The sequence below is a fragment of the Oncorhynchus gorbuscha genome, linkage group LG26, assembly GCF_021184085.1.
Source record: "Oncorhynchus gorbuscha isolate QuinsamMale2020 ecotype Even-year linkage group LG26, OgorEven_v1.0, whole genome shotgun sequence".
Lineage (NCBI taxonomy): Eukaryota > Metazoa > Chordata > Actinopteri > Salmoniformes > Salmonidae > Oncorhynchus > Oncorhynchus gorbuscha.
The window spans coordinates 2322649-2346130 of record NC_060198.1 but is presented as its reverse complement, the minus strand read 5'-3'; the positions used below and the strand labels follow the sequence as shown (position 1 = coordinate 2346130).

Sequence of the window (23482 nt, the reverse complement as noted above, 5' to 3'; positions counted from 1 at the left end):
GCTTTGTTTACTTCCTCCAGATATCCTAATATGGATGTTTACTGCATACCTTACATTCATAACAGTCCTGAGACATAGGCTATCATTCGGCTAGAATATGAAGGTATATTAACTGGTATCTGTTTTCTACTACATGCATGTTGATTAGTTACTATTACTAATTCGCTGCAGCTATCTGTCATCGTCTCACGTTAAATATACTAGCTTTTAAAATTACAGTGATGATGAAATGTACTAATTATTTGTCACGCCCTGGTCATTATATTTTGTGTTTTTGGTATATGTTTGGGTAAGCCAGGGTGTGACATGGGTTTATATGTTGTGTTTTCGTGTTGGGGTTTGTAGTAATTGGGATTGTGTATGATATTGGGGTGTGTCTAGTTAGGCTTGGCTGCCTGAGGCGATTCTCACTTGGAGTCAGCTGCTTATCGTTGTCTCTGATTGGGAACCGTATTTAGGCAGCCTGAGTTCGCGTTGTATTTTGTGGGTGTTTGTACCTGTCTCTGTGTTAGTCACCAGATAGGCTGTAATTAGTTCACGTTCCGTTTGTTGTTTTCTTATACAGTTATTTCATGTACCGCATTTATCTTCATTAAAGTCATGAGTAACCTACACGCTGCATTTCGGTCTGACTCTCTTCATACAACAGACAGAACGTCGTTACATTATTGACATTCAGTGGTGTAAAGTACTTAAGTAAAACTACTTTAAAGTACTACTTAAGTAGTTGATTTGGGTATCTGTACTTTACAATTTATATTTTTGACAACCTTTACTTTTACTTCACTATATTCTTAAAGACTATTACATTTTCAATGCTTAGCAGGACAGAAAAATTGTCTAATTCACACACTCATCCCTACTGCTTCTGATCTGGTGGACTCACTAAACACACATGCTGTAATGTTCTGTGTGTAGCTGGTGCATAGGAGTCAGGCGCATGACAGCAGAGATGAGTAACACTTGTAACTTTACTCAAAATATCAAATAACAAGTCGTACATACCAAGCCCACAAAACAACGGACCGAACATACAATAAAACAATCACGCACAAAAATTATGTGGAAAACAGAGGGTTAAATAATGAACATGTCATTTGGAACCAGGTGTGTAAAACAAAGACAAAACAAATGGAAAATGAAAGTGGATCGGCAATGGCTAGAAAGCCGGCGACGTCGACCGCCGAACGCCGGCCGAACAAGGAGAGGGACTGACTTTGGCGGAAGTCGTGTAAATGATTTGTTTGTAAATGATTTCTGAGCGTTGAATTGTGCCCCTGGCTATCCGTAAATAAAAAAAAACAAGAAAATGGTGCCGTCTGGTTTGGATAATATAAGGAATTTTAAATGATTTATACTTTTGATACTTAAGTATATTTTAGCAATTACATTTACTTTTGATACTTAAGTATATTTAAAACGAAATACTTTTAGATATTTACTCAAGTAGGATTTTACTGGGTCACTTGAGTCATTTTCTATTAGTGTATCTTTACTTTTACTCAAGTATGACAATTGGGTACTTGTTCCACCACTATTGACCTTACAGTGATGATGAAAATATACTAGCTATTGACATTACAGTGATGATAAAAATATACTAGCTATTGACATTACAGTAATGATGAAAATATACTAGCTATTGACATTACAGTAATGATAAAAAATATATACTAGCTATTGACATTACAGTAATGTTGAAAATATACTCGCTATTGACATTACAATAGTGATAAAAATATACTAGCTATTGACATTACAGTAATGATAAAAATATACTAGCTATTGACATTACAGTAATGATGAAGTGACTGTAATAGTGGGGGAAACCCTTTCTACATGCCTTGGAAAATATGTCAGTTTAACCACTGCTACTGTATAGTCGTCAATGCTTAAGCTTGAAGAAATATCATAAACCACTTTAAGATTATCCTAAAAGGCCTAGTGCAGGCAAAAACATGAATTCCTGTGTTTTATATATATTTCCACACTATGGCCCTCATAGTGGTTGAAATAATACTGTGAAATTGTGAAGATTATAATAATGACCTTTTAGTGTAAGAGCTGTTTGAAAAGACCGTCAGAAATTTCAGCCTGTTTTGGTGGGATGGAGCTTTGGCCTGCCTGGTAATTAGTTAATAGACCAATAAAAAAGAGAGTTCCAAACGTCTCTGCCAATAACAGCTAGTTTTCAGTTTCCCCCTCCCAACTGAGACCAGTCCTAGCGAAATTCTACCTTGAGAAATGGCCCTTTACCAAGAAGATATTTTGGTTTCTTTTCGACCATTTTAATTGAGAACGATCACATTAAGGTACTTATTTGTGACCCAGAAATAATATTTAGATAAAAATGGCTGCAGTGGACCTTTAAGAACTTCCTTGAGAAATGAGAAAGATCAATATCAATTACTACACCTGTCAGTTATTACGTCCATAATGGCAAAGCATGTGAACACTCCAAAACAATTCATATGTAACACAACAGGGACGTACCTCCTTGTGCACTTATTTACTTCCACGTTTGTCTGTCTGTATGTCTCTCTGTCTGTTTGGCTGTGTTTTTCAGGTTTCAGTTCCTGCATCCAGTTTCAGGCCAACCTAAACATGGGGGGAGTCACGGGATGGGTGCGGTTTGACTCCACTAATCAGACGGCGACCATAAACGTCACCGGTACCGGAACCTGTGATTCGTCGCTCAACTTTTCCCTGAGTGTGTTCCCTGTGATGTTCGGCCATTTTGCTCAGCCTTGCCTTGAAGCCAACGTAGGAGCGAGCATCTTCAAGTTCACCTTTGATCCATTCTCATCCAACACCACTGTTAATATGTCCGGTCTATTTAAGCAGAGGTCAAATCTGGAAGACCTTTCGTTGACCTTGGAGACGTGCAACGGCACTAAAGCTTGTACAGTCATAAGCGGTCAAACCACAGTTCAGACGTGGCAGGCCAGGTTCTTCAGCTCGGTCGCCGGCGACATTTACATCAGGCAGAACGTCGGACAGACCCACGCCAGGGTCCTCGCAAACTTGGCAACGATTGGTCAGGTCGGTGCTACGGCAACCAACATCACCATCTTGACGTCGCAGAGTTCTGCTAGAGACTGTAAGGCTCTTCTGGATAGTCTGGAACCTTCATCTCTCACCCAGCTTGGGGAACTGAAAGTAGGCAGCCCTCTTACACCCGTCAAGTCTCGTTTGGACCTTGCTAGCTTCAGCTCCAACACCCGCTTTGCTCTCCTCAAACTGGGGTCTTCGAGTTATATGTGCGCTGAGATCAGACAAATGAATAGGAAGGAGGTGAGCGCCCTGGTGAACATGAGAGGGGTCAAGGGTTACTTCCTCTTTAGGCAGGACTCGCCGTTCGAAGTCACAAAACTGAGAGTGAATCTGACCAATCTGGGGAGCCGAGTCGGACCCTATCACATCCACCACTTCCCCACACCTCCTATGAGGTCACCGCCGCCGACGACCTGCTCCAACGACAACGTTGGAGGCCATTGGAACCCGTTTGGGATGGACACTAAAGATCCCACCTACCCCTCTGGACCTGGGTCGACCCATGACCGGTATGAAGTAGGGGACCTCAGCGCCAGGCATGGGTCACTAGAGGGTAAAGCTGTGATGGAAGCAGTTTTCACAGACTTCAACCTCCCTCTGTTCGGACAGAACAGCATAGTGGGTCGGTCTGTGGTAATCCACCGTCCGGATGGAACTAGGTTCCTGTGCACCTACATAAGCTACCCAGGAGAGGTGCATGTAGCCAGGGCTACATTCCGTCACCCTGTGGTGGGCATGGTCCAGTTCGTCCAACTCAAGAGCAACCCGTTGTCTGATGTCACAGTCTTCATGGATCTGTCCTATGGGAGACCCTCTGAGACCGCTACACGTAACCACCACTGGCACATCCACATGTATCCTATCAGCTCGGAGACAGACACGGACAAGGGGAGGTGTGGGACCACGGGGGACCACTGGAACCCCTTCAACGTGGACACAAAGGATTTGAGCTACGCCCTCCACTGTGGCCCCTCCAGCCCCTTTTCCTGTGAGGTGGGGGACCTCTCCAAAAAGCACAGCACCCTCGACCTGGGGACCCGAGTGGGTGGGGCGTCGGCCAAACACTTCTTCACGGATACCACTTCCTGGTTGTCACTTCCCGCCAGGTCGGGCTCCATGATTGGTCGATCGGTGGTGATCCACAGTGCGGAGGGTGCCACCCCCAGGATAGCCTGTGCTAACCTCACGGAGGTCCGGATGCCCGCGGCGGTCTTGGGCCCCTGGCATGGACCAGGGGTCTCTAGGGGCCAAATCCGGTTCTCCCAGGCTTTCCCTCAGGGCCCAACCATGATGGACGTCTCCCTGGCTGGACTCAGCTCCAGGGCTGGGGGCTACCACGTCCACATGCTGCCTATCAGTACCACAGGTACTATTTCATGTACTTTACAATGGGAGCCAGATGTCCTTGAGTGTTGTGAAAGTCCTCTAGTGTTCTGACTGTTTGTTCAGCCTTTGTGTGTATATCTGTTAATTAATTTCAAAGTTGTAACTCTTTTGTAATATGAACGGATGACTTGATAAAATCTTAATTTTTAAAAACGCAAAGTATCAATCCTTTCCCCTCATTTTGTGAAAGGCTTTTATCAAATAAAGCATATTATTATTAATATTACAGGAGAGCCCTGCTCGGACAACAACGTCATGGACCACTTCAACCCCTTCTCCTGGAATGTGTCTACTTCTCCTGCCCCGGGGTCAGGGACTGTGGATGAGTATGAGACCGGGGACATCAGTGGGAAGTTCGGGATGCTGACGGATCAGAACCAGACACAGACTCAGTATTTGGACGGGAATATGCCGATGACAGGGCCGAACAGTATAGTGGGGAGGTCATTGGTGGTTCACTACACTAACGGATCCAGGTGAGTGTGGGGATTTTGTGTGTGTGTGTGAGAGAGAGACAGAGACAGAGAGAGAATGTGTCCTTTGTCATGGGTCTGTATAGCCACAGTTCCCTCCAGAAGTGCTATAAACAGCCAAACCAAAAATACACAAGGGGAAAGATTGTAACAGGTGGTGTGTGATTCATTTAAGACGGCTGTAGACTTGGTTCCTCTTTGGGTCACATTTGTGATACCTTGACATTCATGAACGGAACTTCTGACAAAATTAGAATGTTTTACATTATCGTACCAGTCGGTTCACGCAGAATCATTTCTGACTCAAATCAAACACTGTACTCCTGTAAAAGGGAGATCGCTATATTCACTTTATTTTTTATTTTTTAAATGTAACCTTTATTTCACTAGGCAAGTCAGTTAAGAAGAAATTCTTACTTACAATGACAACCTACTGGGGAACAGTGGGTTAACAGCCTTGTTCAGGGGCAGAACAACAGATTTGTACCTTGTCAGCTCAGGGATTCGATCCAGAAACCAGAAAAACCTTTCGGTTACTGGCCAAACACTCTAGGACACACAGACATTTGAGTCATTTAGCAGATGCTCTTATTGAGAGCAACTTACTGTATTTGCATGTGCATATATTTTCATACTGTTCACCCACGGGAATTGAACCCACAACCCTGGCGTTGTAAGCACCATGCTCTACCAAATGAGCCACACTTGGCTATACAGGACATGGGACAGCTCACATTATTACCTTGAACGAAGCTTCTTTGGCACAACAAGAAGCCAAATAGGCCTTTACAGGGTAGGATGTCTGGAATGCTGCATCCTCATCTCTAGTTGTGGTGTTGACTTGTAAAGGGGGTAACACGTTTATAACACGTCTGAATCAGGTTTGCGTCCCCTCAATGTTTCATTTCTGAGTCGTTCACAACAATTGCTTTCTTTAATGAGTTCATAGTTGGTCTGTTTGTGAACTCCAGGATGCGGTGTGCTGACGTCTTAGCTGAGAATGCAACAGATGGACACTGGGTGTTTGCCAAGGCTGTCTTCAAAAGCACGGTGACGGGGACAGTCACACTGGTAAGACCTGGATCTCACCTTTGCTCTCTACAATATTCAGATGGCACAAAAGTACTTCACTGGTTTGAATCCGGTCTAATGCTATTTCTGAAAAAATCCAATAAAGCAATAATTGCCAAATATATACAACAACAAAAAAGACTTCATTATTGCCTACAGGGGAAACCGATTTAGACTAATTCAGACCATGAGGAATACAAGAACACACATCTGCAGGGGTGGATGTTATCCCGGTTATGATACGTCCCAGGAGAGTAGCTGGCAAATCATTACAAAGCTGCCATAAAAACATGACACTGTATTTTCTGCTGCGCCAGACAGTGAATTCATTACTGAGTCCTGTGTGTGACGGCAGGGCATGTGTCTGGATCTGTGTGTGTATATCTGTGAGTGTTTGTGTTTGTCTATGTGTGTCTATGGCTGTGTTTATTTTTTTCTCATTAATTGGTCTTTTGAACAATCAAATTGGTAAAAAGACCAATTTGTGGAAAAATATCAGAATTGGGCTCCCTGTGTAAACACAGCCATGTAGTATTGGCCTGTAGAGTCAGCCCCCAGCCTCCCGGCAGCCCCCGGCAACCCCAGGCAGTCCCCAGTCTAAAGCACTCAGGAGAACAGCTGTATTTGTCAGGCTCCTATACAGACCTGTGTCCTCCACAGTGTATCTCTATCACTGTTTTGGATGATTAGAGAACCCATCAAATATCCTTTCAAATATTATGGTCTATCATATGCAGGATTTACGTGCTCTTTACAGACAGTTCAGAACACCTGGTAGGAGCGTCTCATAAAACAAGTGCTAATATAGCTTTGCTGACAGGACAGCAGGTGTTCATGTTCCCAGTGATGTAAGATTGCATAACCTTAAAACACCTGGTTAAATTACATTGACTCAGTAGCTAGTCTAACAGTATCCTCTACTATCTTCAGTCCCATTGACTCAGTAGCTAGTCTAACAGTATCCTCTACTGTCTTCAGTCCCATTGACTCAGTAGCTAGTCTAACAGTATCCTCTACTGTCTTCAGTCCCATTGACTCAGTAGCTAGTCTAACAGTATCCTCTACTGTCTTCAGTCCCATTGACTCAGTAGCTAGTCTAACAGTATCCTCTACTGTCTTCAGTCCCATTGACTCAGTAGCTAGTCTAACAGTAACAGTAAATCCTCTACTGTCTTCAGTCCCATTGACTCAGTATTGCTAGTCTAACAGTATCCTCTACTGTCTTCAGTCCCATTGACTCAGTAGCTAGTCTAACAGTATCCTCTACTGTCTTCAGTCCCATTGACTCAGTAGCTAGTCTAACAGTATCCTCTACTGTCTTCAGTCCCATTGACTCAGTAGCTAGTCTAACAGTATCCTCTACTGTCTTCAGTCCCATTGACTCAGTAGCTAGTCTAACAGTATCCTCTACTGTCTTCAGTCCCATTGACTCAGTAGCTAGTCTAACAGTATCCTCTACTGTCTTCAGTCCCATTGACTCAGTAGCTAGTCTAACAGTATCCTCTACTGTCTTCAGTCCCATTGACTCAGTAGCTAGTCTAACAGTATCCTCTACTGTCTTCAGTCCCATTGACTCAGTAGCTAGTCTAACAGTATCCTCTACTGTCTTCAGTCCCATTGACTCAGTAGCTAGTCTAACAGTATCCTCTACTGTCTTCAGTCCCATTGACTCAGTAGCTAGTCTAACAGTATCCTCTACTGTCTTCAGTCCCATTGACTCAGTAGCTAGTCTAACAGTATCCTCTACTGTCTTCAGTCCCATTGACTCAGTAGCTAGTCTAACAGTATCCTCTACTGTCTTCAGTCCCATTGACTCAGTAGCTAGTCTAACAGTATCCTCTACTGTCTTCAGTCCCATTGACTCAGTAGCTAGTCTAACAGTATCCTCTACTGTCTTCAGTCCCATTGACTCAGTAGCTAGTCTAACAGTATCCTCTACTGTCTTCAGTCCCATTGACTCAGTAGCTAGTCTAACAGTATCCTCTACTGTCTTCAGTCCCATTGACTCAGTAGCTAGTCTAACAGTATCCTCTACTGTCTTCAGTCCCACTGACTCAGTAGCTAGTCTAACAGTATCCTCTACTGTCTTCAGTCCCATTGACTCAGTAGCTAGTCTAACAGTATCCTCTACTGTCTTCAGTCCCATTGACTCAGTAGCTAGTCTAACAGTATCCTCTACTGTCTTCAGTCCCATTGACTCAGTAGCTAGTCTAACAGTATCCTCTACTGTCTTCAGTCCCATTGACTCAGTAGCTAGTCTAACAGTATCCTCTACTGTCTTCAGTCCCATTGACTCAGTAGCTAGTCTAACAGTATCCTCTACTGTCTTCAGTCCCATTGACTCAGTAGCTAGTCTAACAGTATCCTCTACTGTCTTCAGTCCCATTGACTCAGTAGCTAGTCTAACAGTATCCTCTACTGTCTTCAGTCCCATTGACTCAGTAGCTAGTCTAACAGTATCCTCTACTGTCTTCAGTCCCATTGACTCAGTAGCTAGTCTAACAGTATCCTCTACTGTCTTCAGTCCCATTGACTCAGTAGCTAGTCTAACAGTATCCTCTACTGTCTTCAGTCCCATTGACTCAGTAGCTAGTCTAACAGTATCCTCTACTGTCTTCAGTCCCATTGACTCAGTAGCTAGTCTAACAGTATCCTCTACTGTCTTCAGTCCCATTGACTCAGTAGCTAGCCTAACAGTATCCTCTACTGTCTTCAGTCCCATTGACTCAGTAGCTAGTCTAACAGTATCCTCTACTGTCTTCAGTCCCATTGACTCAGTAGCTAGTCTAACAGTATCCTCTACTGTCTTCAGTCCCATTGACTCAGTAGCTAGTCTAACAGTATCCTCTACTGTCTTCAGTCCCATTGACTCAGTAGCTAGTCTAACAGTATCCTCTACTGTCTTCAGTCCCATTGACTCAGTAGCTAGTCTAACAGTATCCTCTACTGTCTTCAGTCCCATTGACTCAGTAGCTAGTCTAACAGTATCCTCTACTGTCTTCAGTCCCATTGACTCAGTAGCTAGTCTAACAGTATCCTCTACTGTCTTCAGTCCCATTGACTCAGTAGCTAGTCTAACAGTATCCTCTACTGTCTTCAGTCCCATTGACTGACTCAGTATCCTCTACTGTCTTCAGTCCCATTGACTCAGTAGCTAGTCTAACAGTATCCTCTACTGTCTTCAGTCCCATTGACTCAGTAGCTAGTCTAACTCAGTAGTATCCTCTACTGTCTTCAGTCCCATTGACTCAGTAGCTAGTCTAACAGTATCCTCTACTGTCTTCAGTCCCATTGACTCAGTAGCTAGTCTAACAGTATCCTCTACTGTCTTCAGTCCCATTGACTCAGTAGCTAGCCTAACAGTATCCTTTACTGTCTTCAGTCCCATTGACTCAGTAGCTAGTCTAACAGTATCCTCTACTGTCTTCAGTCCCATTGACTCAGTAGCTAGTCTAACAGTATCCTCTACTGTCTTCAGTCCCATTGACTCAGTAGCTAGTCTAACAGTATCCTCTACTGTCTTCAGTCCCATTGACTCAGTAGCTAGTCTAACAGTATCCTCTACTGTCTTCAGTCCCATTGACTCAGTAGCTAGCCTAACAGTATCCTCTACTGTCTTCAGTCCCATTGACTCAGTAGCTAGCCTAACAGTATCCTCTACTGTCTTCAGTCCCATTGACTCAGTAGCTAGTCTAACAGTATCCTCTACTGTCTTCAGTCCCATTGACTCAGTAGCTAGTCTAACAGTATCCTCTACTGTCTTCAGTCCCATTGACTCAGTAGCTAGTCTAACAGTATCCTCTACTGTCTTCAGTCCCATTGACTCAGTAGCTAGTCTAACAGTATCCTCTACTGTCTTCAGTCCCATTGACTCAGTAGCTAGTTTAACAGTAACCTCTACTGTCTTCAGTCCCACTGACTCAGTAGCTAGTCTAACAGTATCCTCTACTGTCTTCAGTCCCATTGACTCAGTAGCTAGTCTAACAGTATCCTCTACTGTCTTCAGTCCCATTGACTCAGTAGCTAGTCTAACAGTATCCTCTACTGTCTTCAGTCCCATTGACTCAGTAGCTAGTCTAACAGTATCCTCTACTGTCTTCAGTCCCATTGACTCAGTAGCTAGTCTAACAGTATCCTCTACTGTCTTCAGTCCCATTGACTCAGTAGCTAGTCTAACAGTATCCTCTACTGTCTTCAGTCCCATTGACTCAGTAGCTAGTCTAACAGTATCCTCTACTGTCTTCAGTCCCATTGACTCAGTAGCTAGTCTAACAGTATCCTCTACTGTCTTCAGTCCCATTGACTCAGTAGCTAGCCTAACAGTATCCTCTACTGTCTTCAGTCCCATTGACTCAGTAGCTAGTCTAACAGTATCCTCTACTGTCTTCAGTCCCATTGACTCAGTAGCTAGTCTAACAGTATCCTCTACTGTCTTCAGTCCCATTGACTCAGTAGCTAGTCTAACAGTATCCTCTACTGTCTTCAGTCCCATTGACTCAGTAGCTAGTCTAACAGTATCCTCTACTGTCTTCAGTCCCATTGACTCAGTAGCTAGTTTAACAGTAACCTCTACTGTCTTCAGTCCCACTGACTCAGTAGCTAGTCTAACAGTATCCTCTACTGTCTTCAGTCCCATTGACTCAGTAGCTAGTCTAACAGTATCCTCTACTGTCTTCAGTCCCATTGACTCAGTAGCTAGTCTAACAGTATCCTCTACTGTCTTCAGTCCCATTGACTCAGTAGCTAGTCTAACAGTATCCTCTACTGTCTTCAGTCCCATTGACTCAGTAGCTAGTCTAACAGTATCCTCTACTGTCTTCAGTCCCATTGACTCAGTAGCTAGTTTAACAGTAACCTCTACTGTCTTCAGTCCCACTGACTCAGTAGCTAGTCTAACAGTATCCTCTACTGTCTTCAGTCCCATTGACTCAGTAGCTAGTCTAACAGTATCCTCTACTGTCTTCAGTCCCACTTACTCAGTAGCTAGTCTAACAGTATCCTCTACTGTCTTCAGTCCCATTGACTCAGTAGCTAGTTTAACAGTATCCTCTACTGTCTTCAGTCCCATTGACTCAGTAGCTAGTCTAACAGTATCCTCTACTGTCTTCAGTCCCATTGACTCAGTAGCTAGTCTAACAGTATCCTCTACTGTCTTCAGTCCCACTGACTCAGTAGCTAGTCTAACAGTATCCTCTACTGTCTTCAGTCCCATTGACTCAGTAGCTAGTCTAACAGTATCCTCTACTGTCTTCAGTCCCATTGACTCAGTAGCTAGTCTAACAGTATCCTCTACTGTCTTCAGTCCCATTGACTCAGTAGCTAGTCTAACAGTATCCTCTACTGTCTTCAGTCCCATTGACTCAGTAGCTAGTCTAACAGTATCCTCTACTGTCTTCAGTCCCATTGACTCAGTAGCTAGTCTAACAGTATCCTCTACTGTCTTCAGTCCCATTGACTCAGTAGCTAGTCTAACAGTATCCTCTACTGTCTTCAGTCCCATTGACTCAGTAGCTAGTCTAACAGTATCCTCTAATGTCTTCAGTCCCACTTACTCAGTAGCTAGTCTAACAGTATCCTCTACTGTCTTCAGTCCCATTGACTCAGTAGCTAGTCTAACAGTATCCTCTACTGTCTTCAGTCCCATTGACTCAGTAGCTAGTCTAACAGTATCCTCTACTGTCTTCAGTCCCATTGACTCAGTAGCTAGTCTAACAGTATCCTCTACTGTCTTCAGTCCCATTGACTCAGTAGCTAGTTTAACAGTAACCTCTACTGTCTTCAGTCCCACTGACTCAGTAGCTAGTCTAACAGTATCCTCTACTGTCTTCAGTCCCATTGACTCAGTAGCTAGTCTAACAGTATCCTCTACTGTCTTCAGTCCCACTTACTCAGTAGCTAGTCTAACAGTATCCTCTACTGTCTTCAGTCCCATTGACTCAGTAGCTAGTTTAACAGTATCCTCTACTGTCTTCAGTCCCATTGACTCAGTAGCTAGTCTAACAGTATCCTCTACTGTCTTCAGTCCCATTGACTCAGTAGCTAGTCTAACAGTATCCTCTACTGTCTTCAGTCCCATTGACTCAGTAGCTAGTTTAACAGTATCCTCTACTGTCTTCAGTCCCATTGACTCAGTAGCTAGTCTAACAGTATCCTCTACTGTCTTCAGTCCCATTGACTCAGTAGCTAGCCTAACAGTATCCTCTACTGTCTTCAGTCCCATTGACTCAGTAGCTAGCCTAACAGTATCCTCTACTGTCTTCAGTCCCATTGACTCAGTAGCTAGTCTAACAGTATCCTCTACTGTCTTCAGTCCCATTGACTCAGTAGCTAGTCTAACAGTATCCTCTACTGTCTTCAGTCCCATTGACTCAGTAGCTAGTCTAACAGTATCCTCTACTGTCTTCAGTCCCATTGACTCAGTAGCTAGCCTAACAGTATCCTCTACTGTCTTCAGTCCCATTGACTCAGTAGCTAGCCTAACAGTATCCTCTACTGTCTTCAGTCCCATTGACTCAGTAGCTAGTCTAACAGTATCCTCTACTGTCTTCAGTCCCATTGACTCAGTAGCTAGTCTAACAGTATCCTCTACTGTCTTCAGTCCTATTGACTCAATAGCTAGTCTAACAGTATCCTCTACTGTCTTCAGTCCCATTGACTCAGTAGCTAGTCTAACAGTATCCTCTACTGTCTTCAGTCCCATTGACTCAGTAGCTAGTCTAACAGTATCCTCTACTGTCTTCAGTCCCATTGACTCAGTAGCTAGTCTAACAGTATCCTCTACTGTCTTCAGTCCCATTGACTCAGTAGCTAGTCTAACAGTATCCTCTACTGTCTTCAGTCCCATTGACTCAGTAGCTAGTCTAACAGTATCCTCTACTGTCTTCAGTCCCATTGACTCAGTAGCTAGTTTAACAGTAACCTCTACTGTCTTCAGTCCCACTGACTCAGTAGCTAGTCTAACAGTATCCTCTACTGTCTTCAGTCCCATTGACTCAGTAGCTAGTCTAACAGTATCCTCTACTGTCTTCAGTCCCACTTACTCAGTAGCTAGTCTAACAGTATCCTCTACTGTCTTCAGTCCCATTGACTCAGTAGCTAGTCTAACAGTATCCTCTACTGTCTTCAGTCCCATTGACTCAGTAGCTAGTTTAACAGTAACGTCTACTGTCTTCAGTCCCACTGACTCAGTAGCTAGTCTAACAGTATCCTCTACTGTCTTCAGTCCCATTGACTCAGTAGCTAGTTTAACAGTAACCTCTACTGTCTTCAGTCCCACTGACTCAGTAGCTAGTCTAACAGTATCCTCTACTGTCTTCAGTCCCATTGACTCAGTAGCTAGTCTAACAGTATCCTCTACTGTCTTCAGTCCCACTTACTCAGTAGCTAGTCTAACAGTATCCTCTACTGTCTTCAGTCCCATTGACTCAGTAGCTAGTTTAACAGTATCCTCTACTGTCTTCAGTCCCATTGACTCAGTAGCTAGTCTAACAGTATCCTCTACTGTCTTCAGTCCCATTGACTCAGTAGCTAGTCTAACAGTATCCTCTACTGTCTTCAGTCCCATTGACTCAGTAGCTAGTCTAACAGTATCCTCTACTGTCTTCAGTCCCATTGACTCAGTAGCTAGCCTAACAGTATCCTCTACTGTCTTCAGTCCCATTGACTCAGTAGCTAGTCTAACAGTATCCTCTACTGTCTTCAGTCCCATTGACTCAGTAGCTAGTCTAACAGTATCCTCTACTGTCTTCAGTCCCATTGACTCAGTAGCTAGTCTAACAGTATCCTCTACTGTCTTCAGTCCCATTGACTCAGTAGCTAGTCTAACAGTATCCTCTACTGTCTTCAGTCCCATTGACTCAGTAGCTAGTTTAACAGTAACCTCTACTGTCTTCAGTCCCACTGACTCAGTAGCTAGTCTAACAGTATCCTCTACTGTCTTCAGTCCCATTGACTCAGTAGCTAGTCTAACAGTATCCTCTACTGTCTTCAGTCCCACTTACTCAGTAGCTAGTCTAACAGTATCCTCTACTGTCTTCAGTCCCATTGACTCAGTAGCTAGTCTAACAGTATCCTCTACTGTCTTCAGTCCCATTGACTCAGTAGCTAGTCTAACAGTATCCTCTACTGTCTTCAGTCCTATTGACTCAATAGCTAGTCTAACAGTATCCTCTACTGTCTTCAGTCCCATTGACTCAGTAGCTAGTCTAACAGTATCCTCTACTGTCTTCAGTCCCATTGACTCAGTAGCTAGTCTAACAGTATCCTCTACTGTCTTCAGTCCCATTGACTCAGTAGCTAGTCTAACAGTATCCTCTACTGTCTTCAGTCCCATTGACTCAGTAGCTAGTCTAACAGTATCCTCTACTGTCTTCAGTCCCATTGACTCAGTAGCTAGTCTAACAGTATCCTCTACTGTCTTCAGTCCCATTGACTCAGTAGCTAGTTTAACAGTAACCTCTACTGTCTTCAGTCCCACTGACTCAGTAGCTAGTCTAACAGTATCCTCTACTGTCTTCAGTCCCATTGACTCAGTAGCTAGTCTAACAGTATCCTCTACTGTCTTCAGTCCCACTTACTCAGTAGCTAGTCTAACAGTATCCTCTACTGTCTTCAGTCCCATTGACTCAGTAGCTAGTCTAACAGTATCCTCTACTGTCTTCAGTCCCATTGACTCAGTAGCTAGTTTAACAGTAACGTCTACTGTCTTCAGTCCCACTGACTCAGTAGCTAGTCTAACAGTATCCTCTACTGTCTTCAGTCCCATTGACTCAGTAGCTAGTTTAACAGTAACCTCTACTGTCTTCAGTCCCACTGACTCAGTAGCTAGTCTAACAGTATCCTCTACTGTCTTCAGTCCCATTGACTCAGTAGCTAGTCTAACAGTATCCTCTACTGTCTTCAGTCCCACTTACTCAGTAGCTAGTCTAACAGTATCCTCTACTGTCTTCAGTCCCATTGACTCAGTAGCTAGTTTAACAGTATCCTCTACTGTCTTCAGTCCCATTGACTCAGTAGCTAGTCTAACAGTATCCTCTACTGTCTTCAGTCCCATTGACTCAGTAGCTAGTCTAACAGTATCCTCTACTGTCTTCAGTCCCACTGACTCAGTAGCTAGTCTAACAGTATCCTCTACTGTCTTCAGTCCCATTGACTCAGTAGCTAGTCTAACAGTATCCTCTACTGTCTTCAGTCCCATTGACTCAGTAGCTAGTTTAACAGTATCCTCTACTGTCTTCAGTCCCATTGACTCAGTAGCTAGTCTAACAGTATCCTCTACTGTCTTCAGTCCCATTGACTCAGTAGCTAGTCTAACAGTATCCTCTACTGTCTTCAGTCCCATTGACTCAGTAGCTAGTCTAACAGTATCCTCTACTGTCTTCAGTCCCATTGACTCAGTAGCTAGTCTAACAGTATCCTCTACTGTCTTCAGCCCCACTGACTCAGTAGCTAGTCTAACAGTATCCTCTACTGTCTTCAGTCCCACTGACTCAGTAGCTAGTCTAACAGTATCCTCTACTGTCTTCAGTCCCATTGACTCAGTAGCTAGTCTAACAGTATCCTCTACTGTCTTCAGTCCCAGCAGACTTTTCTGGATGGCAGCTACAGTGACATCACTCTGGAGGTGGACGTGCGAGTGTCACAGGTGCTAGATGTAAGCATGCATGAACCTCTTGCATCTGTTCAATCTCTTTTAATAGATACAACAACAAAAAACGGTCACATTGTCATTGTTATCTAATTCCTAACCTTATCACAGGTAGGTTCAATTAAAAACAGGAGCCTGGAAAAATATCCTCTTTTTGTGGCAACAAATAACTTCTGTCACATAGTGGCTGTTATCTAGCCTACTGTGCAATCTCGGCATCAAGAAATCAAAGTCAATCAATCAATCAAATGTATTTATAAAGCCGTTTTTACATCAGCAGTTGACACAGTGCTTTTACAGAAACCCTGCCTACAACCCCAAAGAGCAAGCAATGCAGACGTAGAAACACAATGCAGACGTAGAACCACAATGCAGATGTAGAAACACAATGCAGATGTAGAACCACAATAGAGATGTAGAAACACAATGCAGATGTAGAAACACAATGCAGATGTAGAAACACAATGCAGATGTAGAAACACAATGCAGATGTAGAACCACAATGCAGATGTAGAAACACAATACAGATGTAGAAACACAATGCAGATGTAGAACCACAATGTAGAAACACAATGCAGATGTAGAACCACAATGTAGAAACACAATGCAGACGTAGAAACACAATGCAGATGTAGAAACACAATTCAGATGTAGAAACACAATGCAGACGTAGAAACACAATGCAGATGTAGAAACACAATACAGATGTAGAAACACAATGCAGATGTAGAAACACAACGTAGAAACACAATGCAGATGTAGAAACACAATGGAGATGTAGAAACACAATAGGGTCTATTAGAAAAGGGGAGCTGTATAAGAAGAATGATAAAACATCAGATAAATCCTGTTTTCCCCACTGTAACCAGGTAACAGAGGTTCCCTGGACAATCACTGGTAAAGGCTCTGAGTTGAACCACAACCAGTGTCCCGGTGTTTGGGACACATTTAACCCCTTCAACATGGAAGCTGGGGTGAGTTTATTCTCTCATTTTCACTCACAATACATCATGGCCCTTCTTAATGAAGTGTCTAGGATAGATCAGCATTCCTACTCTGAGACACTTTATGAATTAGGGCCCAGCACATCGCCATCATAGGAGAATTCCCCCCACTATGTAGCGCTGATCTCTGCTTTATTCCAACTTTAAAGTTCCACTTGATCAGCAAGTCTTATGGAATCCAACGGAACTGTGTTTGATATTCAATCGAATCTTTTGTCTTTGACAATGTCACAGTTGTTGGGTTTTGAGTTTGTAAGACAGGCATTTCACTGTACTTATGCGTGTGACATTAAAACTTGAAACTACACCACAACCACAACCATATACTTCACATTGTTCTCATAACCAGAAGTGGAAGTGTTTGTTGGAATTGGTTTCAATAGTATTAGAATGCGTAGAACAGTCATGGAACCTCTGACCCAGCCCTATTGACATGAATGGGGACTTCCCTTCTAGTAATTATATTTCTATGGTTGGTTCCGTCCTCTGCTCTGTTCTGTTCTCTCTCAGAACTCCAGTTGTTCCCGTGACAATGCTCTGAGTTGTGAGGTGGGAGATCTGACGACCAGACAGGGGACAGTCAGCCTGACACACAGACAGCTTTACACCGACACCAGCATACAACTGGCTGGGGACTACACAGGTAACACACAAGCATGTACGCACACACACACACAGAGACACACACACACAGAGACACATACACACATAGCACTGTAAGCTGGACCAGACAGAATACAGATGGCTGTACTCAGACACCAGCATACACATGTCAGGGGAGTACACAGGTAACACACAAGCATGTACGCACACACACACAGAGACACACACACACACAGCACTGTAAGCTGGACCAGACAGAATACAGAAGGCTGTACTCAGACACCAGCATACACATGTCAGGGGAGTACACAGGTAACACACACACATTGTCTGTTCAGAAATCTAGACTCCTTTAGGAAGCACATGAAACATAATATTGATGTGTTGTCATTTGCACGCTCACCGAACTGCAATCCAAAATTGTTGCATCACATTATTTCCCAAGAGAATCAAGTTTCGTGAGAAAAATGGCAACCACCTTCACTATTAGTGGATATGTCATGTGTGAAACAACAAAGTCATTTAGGTGATAATATAAAAAGTATATTTCTGACTTTGGTGCTGTTGTTGATGTTGTTGTTGTAGTGGTCCACAGGTCCCTGGTCCTGAGGAGAGGCAGCGATGTCTTGGCGTGTGCCATCATTCTTCCAGAATCCCCCTGGGCAGAGCAGACCTTTCCCAACGTCATGTCTTTCAGCAGGTGGGTGTGATTGGGTATTAAACCGCCTGTGAACTCAAGACTGTGTTAGCCCATAGGGGCTAAGACCTACAGGCGTTCATGTTGGGAGCCAATATGTGAGACCGAGCGGGTATTAAACCGTGGAACTGGAGAGGGAATGAGGAAGTGAATGTTACATGTAATTAGACTACTTGTTTTTAATATTTGAGTACCTGGCACTTACATTTATGGGGAATATTTCAACCATCAAGGAAACACCAGTATTATCTTGCTCTGTGGAAAGGGTTCTACATAGAAAAGGGTTCTATAAAGTGTTCTCCTATGGGGACAGCCGAAGAACCCTTTTAGGTTCTAGATAGCACCTTTTTTTCAAAGAGTGTATTCTCACCACGTCCTCAGCCAGCCACCACACGTGCCACACCTGAATAATCACTAATCCTGAATTCTGGGATGACAGTACATCATCATGAATATATATACAGTGCCTTGCGAAAGTATTCGGCCCCCTTGAACTTTGCGACCTTTTGCCACATTTCAGGCTTCAAACATAAAGATATAAAACTGTATTTTTTTGTGAATAATCAACAACAAGTGGGACACAATCATGAAGTGGAACGACATTAATTGGATATTTCAAACTTTTTTAACAAATCAAAAACTGAAAAATTGGGCGTGCAAAATTATTCAGCCCCTTTACTTTCAGTGCAGCAAACTTTCTCCAGAAGTTCAGTGAGGTTCTCTGAATGATCCAATGTTGACCTAAATGACTAATGATGATAAATTCAATCCACCTGTGTGTAATCAAGTCTCCGTAAAATGCACCTGCACTGTGATAGTCTCAGAGGTCCGTTAAAAGCGCAGAGAGCATCATGAAGAACAAGGAACACACCAGGCAGGTCCGAGATACTGTTGTGAAGAAGTTTAAAGCCGGATTTGGATACAAAAGATTTCCCAAGCTTTAAACATCCCAAGGAGCACTGTGCAAGCGATAATATTGAAATGGAAGGAGTATCAGACCACTGCAAATCTACCAAGACCTGGCCGTCCCTCTAAATTTGTAAGTCGCTCTGGATAAGAGCGTCTGCTAAATGACTTAAATGTAAATGTAAACTTTCAGCTCATACAAGGAGAAGACTGATCAGAGATGCAGCCAAGAGGCCCATGATCACTCTGGATGAACTGCAGAGATCTACAGCTGAGGTGGGAGACTCTGTCCATAGGACAACAATCAGTCGTATATTGCACAAATCTGGCCTTTATGGAAGAGTGGCAAGAAGAAAGCCATTTCTTAAAGATATCCATAAAAAGTGTCGTTTAAAGTTTGCCACAAGCCACCTGGGAGACACACCAAACATGTGGAAGAAGGTGCTCTGGTCAGATGAAACCAAAATTGAACTTTTTGGCAACAATGCAAAATGTTATGTTTGGCGTAAAAGCAACACAGCTCATCACCCTGAACACACCATCCCCACTGTCAAACATGGTGGTGGCAGCATCATGGTTTGGGCCTGCTTTTCTTCAGCAGGGACAGGGAAGATGGTTAAAATTGATGGGAAGATGGATGGAGCCAAATACAGGACCATTCTGGAAGAAAACCTGATGGAGTCTGCAAAAGACCTGAGACTGGGACGGAGATTTGTCTTCCAACAAGACAATGATCCAAAACATAAAGCAAAATCTACAATGGAATGGTTCAAAAATAAACATATCCAGGTGTTAGAATTGCCAAGTCAAAGTCCAGACCTGAATCCAATCGAGAATCTGTGGAAAGAACTGAAAACTGCTGTTCACAAATGCTCTCCATCCAAACTCACTGAGCTCGAGCTGTTTTGCAAGGAGGAATGGGAAAGATTTTCAGTCTCTCGATGTGCAAAACTGATAGAGACATACCCCAAGCGACTTACAGCTGTAATCGCAGCAAAAGGTGGTGCTACAAAGTATTCACTTAAGGGGGCAGAATAATTTTGCATGCCCAATTTTTCAGTTTTTGATTTGTTAAAAAAGTTTGAAATATCCAATAAATGTCGTTCCACTTCATGATTGTGTCCCACTTGATTCTTCACAAAAAAAAATACAGTTTTATATCTTTATGTTTGAAGCCTGAAATGTGGCAAAAGGTCGCAAAGATCAAGGGGGCCGAATACTTTCGCAAGGCACTGTATATATATATATATATATATATATATATGTTCAGTGCACAAAACATTAGGAACACCTTCTCTTACCATGACAAACTGACCAGGTGAATCCAGGTGAAAGCTGCAGCTGAATCCCTTAATGATGCCACTTGTTAAATCCACTTCAATCAGTGTAGATGAAGGGGAGGAGACAGGTTAAAGAAGGATTTTTATGCGTTGAGACATTTGACACATGGATCGTGTGTTTCATTCAGAGGATGGATGAGCAAAACAACATATTTAGATGCCTTTGAACAGGGTATGATTGTAGGTGCCAGGCATATTGGTTTGAGTCAAGAACTGCAACGCTGCTGGATTTTTCACGCTCAACAGTTTCTCGTGTGTATCAAGAATGGTCCACCACCCAAAGGATATCCAGCCAACTTGACACAGCTGTGGAAAACAATGGAATCAACATTGGCCAGCATACTGTTCTTAATGTTTTGTATACTCAATATCACACAGATGGGTTGTCATGTGCCTTTTACTGAGGAGTGGCTTCCGTCTGGCAACTCTACAGTAAAGGCCTGATTGGCAGAGTGCTGCAGAGATGGTTGTCCTTCTGGAAGGTTCTCCCATCTCCATCCACAGAGGAACTCTGTCAGAGTGACCATCGGATTCTTGGTTACCTCCCTGACCAAGGCCCTTCTCCCCCCGATTGCTCAGTTTGGTCAGGCGGCCAGCTGTAGGAAGAGTCTTGGTGGTTCCAAACTTCTTCCATTTAAGAATGATGGAGGCGACTGTGTTCTTGGGGACCTTCAATGCTACAGAAATGTTTTGGTACCCTTCCCCAGATTTGTGCCTTAACACAATCCTGTCTCAGAGCTCTATGGACAATTCCTTCGACCTCATGGCTTGGTTTTTTGCTCTGACATGCACTGTCAACCGTGGGACCTTATATAGACAGGTGTGTGCCTTTCCTAATCATGTCCAATCAATTGAATTTACCACAGGTGGACTCCAATCAAGTTGTAGAAACATCTCAAAGATGATCAATGGAAACAGGATGCACCCGAGCTCAATTTCGAGTCTCATAGCAAATGGTCTGAATACTTATGTAAATAAGGTATTTCCGTTTTTAATTTTTAATAAATTAGCAAACATTTCTAAAAACATGTTTTCGCTTTGTCATTATGGGGTATTGTGTGTAGATTGATGAGGAAATTTTTTTTTAAAATAAATTTTAGAGTGAGATTAACGTAACAAAATGTGAAAAAAGTACAGGGTCTGAATACTTTCTGAATGCTCTGTATATATGACAGGATGTTGGTTGCACCTTAATTGGGAAGAACGGGTTCGTGATAATGACTGGAGCAGAATCAGTGGAATGGTACCATATACATAAAACACATGGTTTCCAGGTGTTTGATGGCATTCCATTTGCTCCGTTCCATTATTATGCAGCCTCTGTGTATGTATGTATGTATGTATGTATGTATGTACGTACAGTGGGGCAAAAAAAGTATTTAGTCAGCCACCAATTGTGCAAGTTCTCCGACTTAAAAAGATGAGAGAGGCCTGTAATTTTCATCATAGGTACACTTCAACTATGACAGACAAAATGAGAGAAAAAATCCAGAAAATCACATTGTAGGATTTCTGTAAGTCTTCACAAGGTTTTCACACAGTGTTGCTGGTATTTTGGCCCATTCCTCCATGCAGATCTCCTCTAGAGCAGTGATGTTTTGGGGCTGTTGCTGGGCAACATGGACTTTCAACTCCCTCCAAAGAGTTTCTATGGGGTTGAGATCTGGAGACTGGCTAGGCCACTCCAGGACCTTGAAATGCTTCTTACGAAGCCACTCCTTTGTTGCCCAGGCAGTGTGTTTGGGATCATTGTCATGCTGAAAGACCCAGCCATGTTTAATCTTCAATGCCCTTGCTGATGGAAGGAGGTTTTCACTCAAAATCTCACGATACATGGCCCCATTCATTCTTTCCTTTACACGGATCAGTCGTCCTGGTCCCTTTGCAGAGAAACAGCCCCAAAGCATGTTGTTTCCACCCCCATGCATCACAGTAGGTATGGTGTTCTTTGGATGCAACTCAGCATTCTTTGTCCTCCAAACACGACGAGTTGAGTTTTTACCAAAAAGTTATATTTTGGTTTCATCTGACCATATGACATTCTCCCAATCTTCTTCTGGATCATCCAAATGCTCTCTAGCAAACTTCAGATGGACCTGGACATGTACTGGCTTAAGCGGGGGGACACGTCTGGCACTGCAGGATTTGAGTCCCTGGCGGCGTAGTGTGTTGCTGATGGTAGGCTTTGTTACTTTGGTCCCAGCTCTCTGCAGGTCATTCACTAGGTCCCCCCGTGTGGTTCTGGGATTTTTGCTCACCGTTCTTGTGATCATTTTGACCCCACGGGGTGAGATCTTACATGGAGCCCCAGATCGGGGGAGATTATCAGTGGTCTTGTGTATCTTCCATTTCCTAATAATTGCTCCCACAGTTGATTTCTTCAAACTAAGCTGCTTACCTATTGCAGATTCAGTCTTCCCAGCCTGATGCAAGTCTACAATTTTGTTTCTGGTGTTCTTTGATAGCTCTTTGGTCTTGGCCATAGTGGAGTTTGCAGTGTGACTGTTTGAGGTTGTGGACAGGTGTCTTTTTATACTGATAACAAGTTCAAACAGTTGCCATTAATACAGGTAACGAGTGGAGGACAGATGAGCCTCTTAAAGAAGAAGTTACAGGTCTGGATGTCATAAGGTGAATGCACCAATTTGTAAGTCGCTCTGGATAAGAGCGTCTGCTAAATGACTTAAATGTAAATGTAAACGTCTGTGAGAGCCAGAAATCTTGCTTGTTTGTTGGTGACCAAATACTTATTTTCCACCATAATTTGCAAATTAATTCATTTAAAATCCTACAATGTGATTTAGGATTTTGTCTTGTCATAGTTGAAGTGTACCTATGATGAAAATTACAGGCCTCTCATCTTTTTAAGTGGGAGAACTTGCACAATTGGTGGCTGACTAAATACTTTTTTGCCCCACTGTATACAGTGCCAAAATATTTTGCACGCCCAATTTTTCAGTTTTTGATTTGTTAAAAAAGTTTGAAATATCCAATAAATGTCGTTCCACTTCATGATTGTGTCCCACTTGTTGTTGATTCTTCACAAAAAATACAGTTTTATATCTTTATGTTTGAAGCCTGAAAGGTGGCAAAAGGTCGCAAAGTTCAAGGGGGCCGAATATTTTCGCAAGGCACTGTATGTATGTATGTATGTATGTATGTATGTATGTATGTATGTATGTATGTATGTATGTATGTATGTATGTATGTATGTATGTATGTATGTATGTATGTATGTATGTATGTATGTATGTATGTATGTATGTATGTATGTATGTATGTATGTATGTATGTATGTATGT

The 23482-nt window shown here is 43.0% G+C and overlaps 1 protein-coding gene across 1 annotated transcript in view; it reads left to right on the top strand.

Moving 5' to 3' along the window:
* Positions 1–23482, top strand: part of LOC124016386 — a 30803-nt gene that overhangs the window by 1210 nt on the left and 6111 nt on the right. Inside the window, exons 2-8 of the mRNA XM_046331948.1 lie at positions 2567–4420; positions 4670–4916; positions 5885–5984; positions 15559–15636; positions 16500–16604; positions 17145–17277; positions 17823–17937. Coding sequence (XP_046187904.1) covers positions 2567–4420; positions 4670–4916; positions 5885–5984; positions 15559–15636; positions 16500–16604; positions 17145–17277; positions 17823–17937 — 2632 coding nt within the window. The remainder of the gene's footprint in view (positions 1–2566; positions 4421–4669; positions 4917–5884; positions 5985–15558; positions 15637–16499; positions 16605–17144; positions 17278–17822; positions 17938–23482) is intronic.